Below are 9058 nucleotides of genomic sequence, written 5' to 3' on the forward strand. Positions count from 1 at the left end.
TTAACTTCTCTCATAATAACAATAATAATTATAAAAATTTTAGTTTTAAATATTGAAATTCTACAAGTTAAACATATTAATATTCTTACTACTACATTATTTGTTTATCTCTGCATGCTACATAAGATGTTACTATCTTTATTTTTTAATTTCTCATATTCGTTAGCAAAAATTTCTTCAAAGAAGTTTAAATTTGTCACATTTTTTTACTAAATATGTTCAAATATATCATGATTATAAAATTAATTCATAATTTTATATTTATATTTTTGGTATTCTTCATTCTCATTCATTTTTTATGACACATCTCCTTACTAGGTGTTCATACCTTGGCCCAATAGTAAAGGCCCAGGTCCAGATAAAAGGCCTAATCCCACGGATTGAGCCTCACCCGGCACCGACCTTCGTCTTACGAAGTCGGCACTCACCATGACCTGTTCTAAAGAAGTCGGGAACGGGGTTAGCTGGCAGATAAGCACCCATTCAGATGGGTAACTGCCCCTAAAATCTCTCTAACCACTTTCAGTATCCATATCTTAACCTCCCCAAGATAAAGGGACGGTTAACACCCTAAAAAGGTGGCACTACTCCAACGGTGGTTATTGGTTCACCACTATAAATACACTGACATTCCTCAGGTATCTCTAAGCCAATACTCTCTAAACCTGCTTAACCCCACGCTGACTTAGGCATCGGAGTGTCTTTGCAGGTACCACCCTCATTCTTTCACATACACAACTCGGAGACAGCTCCCAGACGTAAACCAAGTCGGAGACCAACCCTCCTGTAGCGCTTGGGCCTCACAAACAAGCCCAACCACCATCCGGTTCTAGGTAAGCCCTGGAACACTAGATATATTTAAATTTATCATAATTATAAAACTAACTTACATTTTTTGTGTTTCTCATTCTCATTCCCATTCATTTAATTTTTTTTAATTATTTACAACCCAAGGAACACCATATGAGAAGATATATGACAATTAAAGCAAATATAAGAACAAAAGCAACAAAGGAAGATATAATTTTGTACAACTCTAATATAGAAGGCCTATATCTCTTTTAAAAATATATGAAATCAAATTTTTAAAATAATAAACTATATTTTAGTTTATATTATATTTTAGTTGAATAATTATATAGAATTATATACAAATTATCAAATAAATATTCTGCAAAAAAATTGTAATATAAAACAATTCAAATTTAACATTAGTTTACATATTATCTAATCAATCTCTAAATAATATAGCATTTATTGGAATACACTATATAGTATAACTAATTTACCTCTCCACACATCGCGCAACAATGAAGCTTCACTTTTTTTTTTTTTCCCAAACTTAGGAGGAGACTTGAACCTATAACCTTTAGATGAATATGAGAAAATTATGCCATTTGAGTTATAGTTCGTTGGCACGAAGCTTTACTTGTTTACTTAGAAAAAGAATGGTGAATTCATTGCTAAGAGTAGACCTTAACTTTTGGCAGCTTATGAGTTTAAAGCCCTGTATAGTCCCAGTTTCCAGTCTTGACAAGGCAGAATAGATTCAGAAATTGAAGGGAGGTAAGCAAAACACTTCCATCAAGGACCTTATTACATGAACTATGGATCTCATGATAGATAAGACACCGGATTCAAGTTATTTGCAGCCATAAAACTAACTAGCTTTTCACGTTCTACAAAGCTCCATCAAGTTAGGCAGCAAACCTCCTTCAGCAAATGAAAATTTTCCTAGGTTATGCTCTATACAAGTTGCTTTCAGTGGACAGCAGCCAAGCCAAATGCAGAGAAGAACCCAAGGTGGGAACCAGAGATGGTTGATCATGAAACTTGAATGAAGGGTCCCAGTCATAGATCCAGCAATTCGAGAGAAAAAAACCATATTGAATTTCAGGTTCTGGAAATGAGAAACCTGTATAGAACAAAAGTTGACAAGTATTGCCATAAGAATCATAATGTGACACTGCTGTTAATGCTGACAAATTGGAAAAGAGAACATTTGTTTCATGAAAAAGATGAAAGCGTCAACCAAACCAATGGAGCTAGAATTGTGTTTATATACATATATTTAATCAATTTAAGTTTTTCACTACAGCGTTGGAACTGAAATTTGCATGCTATAACTTTTTAAACTAGAGATGAGAAATTCTATTGCAATTACCCATCTAAAATGGATGAAGTGTGTGCTGTTCCAAGCACTCACAAGGTGCTTGAAACCACTGCATCTTTGCACTAGCTTTTATTGAATGCTTGCATTACCATATCTATGAATTCTTGCAATATTAAACTCTGCGTTTCAGACAGAGAAGAGTATATTAGATGGAGACAAGGAAAAAGTAGGAGGCATTATACAAAAATTCAAATAATAAATAGAGTCAAACACAAAAAAACTTCTGTTATGTTACCTTTGATTATCTGCTTCCTTTAAAGCAGAAACAAATTATTTAATTGAAATATTCGGTGGTTGTAGAGAGATTTATTGGTATATCACAACCTTTTGCCTCCTTCACTTTTCCAGGATCAAATTGGAAATCCAATGAAGCAGGAAAAAAGAAAAAAGAAAGAAAGAAAAGAAGAAAGGTACTCTTGCGGTAGGAGTTAGGAGCATAAGGTATCTTTAGATTGTGTTGAATCTAATTGAACTATCATAGCTAATGTAGAGCAAAAAATGGCACATTAAAAACGAAATAGCACAGAATTATGGTTATATAAATTTTTGCAACATTTTCTAGATATATATATATATATATATAAATCATATTTTCTTATTATTAATGGATAATTTAAATATACATAGAAGTATTATATTAATAATATTTCTATAATTTAAATATAAATACGATACTCCAAGAGTACTTTCATGTACATCTTTATTAGGATAGAAAATCATTCTTGACAGCAAGTAACATAGAAAAGTATTATGCAACTATTGGTTAGTGCTGACTTGATCTTATAGTTAAAATGTTAAACACTTATACTAATACTTATTTCTAAAAGTTTCGTTATAATAAGTTAAGTTGCTGATGCAAGCATACTTGAGAAAGAAATGTTAATCAAGCAATAGGACTACTAAAACTATTTGTAAACTATGGCATATATTCACAAGTGATGAAATGTTTACTTCCAGGAAACAAGTTGATATTTAAGTGCCCTATTACTGCACTTGTATCAAAATCTATTTAATTGACTAAAATACTCAAACAATGATTCAAAAAATAAAAAATTCTCATGGACCCTGAAGTCCTGAACCACATCAAGAACATGCTGCATTTGCAATTTTGCAGTCAACCTTAAAATTCTTTCACATTATTCTCCTTGCTTATACAAAGAACTGTGCTCTTTCATTCCCTACTTAGGATGATAAAGATCGTCTTGAGTTCCCCATATGAGTTTTAGCTTCGAAGTGCATAATTGCCCCCATGGTGGATTTCATCATCTTAACCGAACGAAAGGATGAAGTGTATGTCGTGCCAACTTGCACTGGTTTCATTGAATGCTTGCGATACCATATCTATGAATTTCTTGCAACATTAAACTCTGTATCAGACAGAGACAAGGAAAAAGTAGGAGGCATATGGAAAAATTGAAATGATAAATAACATGAGAGCATGAATAAATGCTAAAACTTACCTCAGTGCATCCCAATTCTCACCTTGCCTCATCCATGTATTACGATTCACGCTTCAGCCTTCCTATTGAGACATAGTGGGATACAGCATTCAGACTCAGTTTCTATTTCTGCATTACCCAGATGTGGAGTTTTGCTATGGAGGTAGGCAGGTTTTCTTGTGTGATATTCTCCAGCTTTGGACAGTATTTAATTCTTAATTCTTTGAGCGAGGTAAGATGGTGAAGCCCCTTGCAGTCTAGCGTTTCCAGATTTGAAAAGTGCGAAAATTGTAGAGACTGGAGGGAAGCAGGAACAATGACTAAACTTTCTTCCACAAAGAAAGGATAAGATGGGTAAGTCCTTGACTCTGCAAACCCTTTGATGTTATCCAGCTCTCTAATTTCTCGCAGCCAGTGATCCCAAGAGTTGTCAAGCCATTTCAATTCTAAAATGTTGATGTGCGTCTTGTTACCCATCAACACTAGAAAGTTTAAAAAATGATCTTGCAACTAATTCATCAAAATATGCACAACCAATATTTTTTAATGTGTAGTTTTCCATTGGTTGTAAGAGATCTTCAGCCATCCAAAGCAAGATTAATTCATCCTTGTCAAAGTGATAATCTTCAGAATAGAATATAATGAGCAATAAACAAAGCACCGGTTTAAATGTGAAGGGAGGTAATGATAACTAACTCTTAATGCAGGAATAATTTTACACTTTCGAGTATATTGACCCAATCCTCTGCATTATACTTGTTGGCGCAAGAAAAATCCAACTGTCTTCACGGCTAAAAGTAAACTCTTGCACTTTTCAATAATTTTTCTACCAATTGCATATTGTTCAGAATTAGTAGAAATAAATGAATGCTTAAAAAACATCGACCAACAATCTTCGCCCGACAATAAACTTAGTTGATAATGTCGATTAGGAGCTACGAACACAGAAGCAACCTTCTCATTACGGGTTGTTAAGAGAATTTTATTTCCATTATTCCATACCAAAAAGGTTTTAGAAGATTCTCCCAAATATCTCGTCAATCATCCAAAAAGGTTCAGCATGATAAGTATCATGTAACAACAATTTGATTATCTTTTCCTTATCTTTGTCTCACCCAAATATGTCAGAACTTACAACGAGAAATGTGGATGGAATTCTCCATAACTGCCCTGTGATTACACCTGTATCAAAATCTATTTAATTGACTAAAATGCTCAAACAATGATTCAAGAATTAAAAAATTCTCATAGAACCTGAACCACATCAAGAGCATTTACAATTTTGCAGTCAACCTTAAAATTCTTTCACATTATTTTCCTTGCTTATACAAAGAACTGTGCTCCTTCATTTCCTTCATTGCCCCCATGGTGAATTTCATCATCTTAACAGAACGAAAGAATAATCGGTCTAGATAAATTGATACCTCTAATAAAATTTAAATTTGGGCTGAATTTCATTCAGATTATCAAATTGATGTAAGTCCTTAACTAGTGTATATGATGTTTTTGAGCAATCAAATAGAGAAAATTATATAATAAGAAAAATTATTATTTATAAAAATTAAAATTGTTAATTATACAATGGGACTAAATTCAACCACAGCAAACAAAAAAAATTCAGAATCTAAATATATTTAATATTAAATAAAATTCAAATTCTTGTTCATCCGCTAATTATGTAAACCTAATTAAGTCATTTAATGTGACTGATTCTAACTTTTCTGGCTTGTCAGGTTTCCTTAATTGAAGATAACTACGCAAACTTTTGGCACCAATTCCACATGGATGAAGTGTATCTGAATAAGGAACAAAATGAACAAATCTAGAGTCACACCCATGGTCACAAATTTCTGAGAGCACCATATATTTTTCACTACTTAAACCGTATGAATAAACCTTTTTCTTGGTAGCAAAAACAAGATCACCGTTCAAAACGGTAAAGCCTGTGATCTCAGGATGCTGTTCCATTAAACCCATTCCTTTCACTCTCACCTTCAAGATCCTTCTCCACGAATTCGACTCATAGTTTGTTAGAATCCAAACCGTAAACACACGCTTTCTCAATCTCACTAAGCAAATAGTTTGATAGCCAGCAACTTCTCCCCATTTGAAAATACTCATACGACAACTGATATCATGGGAGCCCTTTCTTGCTTCTTTAGGAACCCTTAACAACTTGGTTTCGACGCTTTCATCTTCATCGCCGTTCGAGATTTCATAAGACATGATATAAGGCCTAAAATGAGTGCTATTTTTAGCAAGATATCTGTAGCAATCCGAGATAAAGTGAATGGCGCCATTGCAAATCACAGGCATGTTAAATTTCAAATTCCTAGATCCAGCAAAGAAACGGTTCTTCCTTAAGCTCCAAGCACCTTGTTTATGACTATAAACATGGCAATCAAAATGTGAACTCCATTCTTCATTGTCAAAAAGAATCAACCTGTAATCATCAGAGTCGCATTCCAGTGTCATGGACAAACTATGAAGATTCCCTCGCTGCTGCAAGTGGTTGGGGAGGGGAATGTATAAAAGGTAACAAGTTGCTGGATTGATGATAAACAATTCTGATCGATGAACACAAAGGAGTAAACCGTTGCTTGAGCTTAGAATCTTGAACCGTGAGCTTGCGATGAATCGTAGCATGTTTTCAGGGACGCCGGAGGAAAGTTCCTGTCCCAGCAAAGGATGCAACTTGAGGTAGTCGTTGTGAGTCAGAATGTCATCTCTTTGAATGAAGAAGCATGAAGAACGATTTTTTTTAATGAGTTTTCTGCTTGTTTTGCTATAAAGTATGGAGTTTTTGGAAGCTCTGAAAAGAGTTTCGAAAAAGATTTGAGTTTGTGGATTGCTTTTGCAGGTAACCAAGACAATATCTCTATTAACTCATCGTTAGACATTGTAGCCATTGTGATCAAGATCAACGATGACTTACTTGTTTGAAAGCCAAGAATGAAAATATTCAAGAAGAGAAAGAGGAGTGGAACATAATTTAAGGGAAGCGAACTACCTATTAATTACGTTCTGATTGATTTAAATTTAATCATATCATATCAATATCATATCAAATCTATTAAGATGAAATTTGATTTAAATTAATTAGGAACAAGTCATAATGATATCTTTAGTTGAATTTTAAATTTTAAAATTTTATCTTGAAAAGATTTGACCAAAACTGATCATGTCGGAGTTTGTTAGAGAAAGATATATAAAAAAATCAGAAAATACGAGTTTGTTTAAAAGACATAAATCCTCCGTCTAATTATTATTCTTCTTTTTCTGTATATCGATTACTCCTCTTTATTTTGATTTGATTTGATTGAATGGTTGATTCTGACCAGGGAATTAATATTTTACTAACTGCCAATGAGCACTGCATTGGCCGATTGGGGGATGATGTGCGATTCCAGATTGATTCGAACAACATTAGTGCAAATCATTGCAGAATATACAGGATGTCGGTTACAAACGAAAATATGGTGGACACAACCTCGATTTTCTTGAAAGATACAAGGTTGTGGATTCTTTTTCAGAGCTTGGCTATTTCCATCCTTCCTGGAGAAAAATTTCCCCCTTGTCATATTCTGATTTTTGTAAAGTGTTGTTCAGCACAAATGGATGAAGTGTGTGCTGTTCCAAGCACTCACAAGGTGCTTGAAACCACTGCATCTTTGCACTAGGTTTCATTGAATGCTTGCATTACCATATCTATGAATTCTTGCAATATTAAACTCTGCGTTTCAGACAGAAAAGAGTATATTATATGGAAACAAGGAAAAAGTAGGAGGCATTATACAAAAATTCAAATAATAATAACGTCAACACAAAAAAATTTCTGTTATGTTACCTTTGATTATCTGCTTCCTTAACAGCAGAAGCAAATTATTTAATTAAAATAGTCGATGGTTGTAGAGAGATCCATTGGTATACCAAAACCTTTTGCCTCCTTCACTTTTCCAGGATCAAATAGGAAATCCAATGAAGCAGGAAAAAAGAAAAAAGAAAGAAAGAAAAGAAGAAAGGTACTCTAAGGTATCTTTAGATTGAATTGAATGTAATTTAACTATTATAGCTAATGTAGAGCAAAAAATGGCACACTAAAATGAAATAGCATAGAATTATGGTTATATAAATTATTTTTGCAACATTTTATATATATATATATAAATCGTATTCGCCTATCCTTTACGGCAAGTAACATAAGAAAGTATTATACAACTATTGTTTAGTGCTGACTTGATCTTATAGTTACAGTGTTAAACACTTATACTAGCACTTGTTTCTCAAAAGTTTCGTTATAATAATTTAATTTGCTGATGCAAGCATACTTGAGAAAGAGATGTATAGTAAAACTATTTGTAAACTATGGCATATATTCACAAGTGATGAAATGTTTACTTCCAGGAAGCAAGTTGACATTTAACTGTCCTGTTACTATATCAAAATCTATTTAATTGACTAAAATGCTCAAACAATGATTTAAGAAATAAAAAATTCTCATGGAGCCTGAACCACATCAAGAACATGCTGCATTTGCAATTTTGCACTCAACCTTAAAATTCTTTCACATTATTCTCCTTGCTTATACAAAGAACTGTGCTCCTTCATTTCCTACTTGGGATGATAAAGATTGTCTTGAGTTCCCCATATGAGTTTTAGCTTTGAAGTGCATAATTGCCCCCATGGTGGATTTCATCATCTTAACAGAACAAAAGAATAATCAGTCTAGATAAATTGATAACTGTCAAGTTTACTATAAGAAGCATAATGAGAGAGTACCATAATGCTAAAAAGAATGTAGAAAGTAGAACATGTGTTGTATGAAAGATGAAACATCAACCAATGAAGCTAGAATCGTGTGCTATATCAACATATTTAATCAATTTAATTTTTTCACTAGAGTGTTGGAACTGAAGTTTTGCATGTTATGACTTCTAAACTAGAGACGATAAATTCTATTGCAATTACCCATCTAAAATGGATGAAGTGTATATCGTGCCAAGCACTCACAAGAGGTTTGAAATTAAACCACACCATCCCTTGCACTGGTTTCATTGAATGCTTGCGATACCATATCTATGAATGTCTTGCAACATTAAACTCTGCATCAGACAGAGACAAGGAAAAAGTAGGAGGCATATGGAAAAATTGAAATGATAAATAACATGAGAGCTTGAACAAATGCTAAAACTTACTTCAGTGCATTCCAGTTCTCACCTTGCCTCATCGTATTACGATTCACGCTTCAGCCTTCCTATTGAGACAGTGGGATACAGCATTCAGACTCAGTTTCTCCACTTAACACCGGACAGTCTTTTATTGAAAGCCATTCAAGTTTTGGAAACCCATCAAAGTCATGAGGAATATGCCACTCTCGCCAGCGAGGCATTTCACCAAATGTCAGACTTCGAAGAGATCTGAAGGGTGTCCCCTCATGACATGATTC

General features: G+C 33.7%; 1 protein-coding gene across 1 annotated transcript in view; it reads right to left on the minus strand.

Moving 5' to 3' along the window:
* Window positions 1-5351: 5351 nt before the first annotated feature.
* LOC107485460 (uncharacterized) overlaps window positions 5352-9058 on the minus strand; it is a 4054-nt gene continuing 347 nt past the window's right edge. Inside the window, exons 2-3 of the mRNA XM_052260650.1 lie at window positions 5509-6285; window positions 5352-5408 (exon numbers count right to left, since the gene is read on the minus strand). Coding sequence (XP_052116610.1) covers window positions 5352-5408; window positions 5509-6285 — 834 coding nt within the window. The remainder of the gene's footprint in view (window positions 5409-5508; window positions 6286-9058) is intronic.

The sequence above is a fragment of the Arachis duranensis genome, chromosome 4, assembly GCF_000817695.3.
Source record: "Arachis duranensis cultivar V14167 chromosome 4, aradu.V14167.gnm2.J7QH, whole genome shotgun sequence".
Classification (NCBI taxonomy): domain Eukaryota; kingdom Viridiplantae; phylum Streptophyta; class Magnoliopsida; order Fabales; family Fabaceae; genus Arachis; species Arachis duranensis.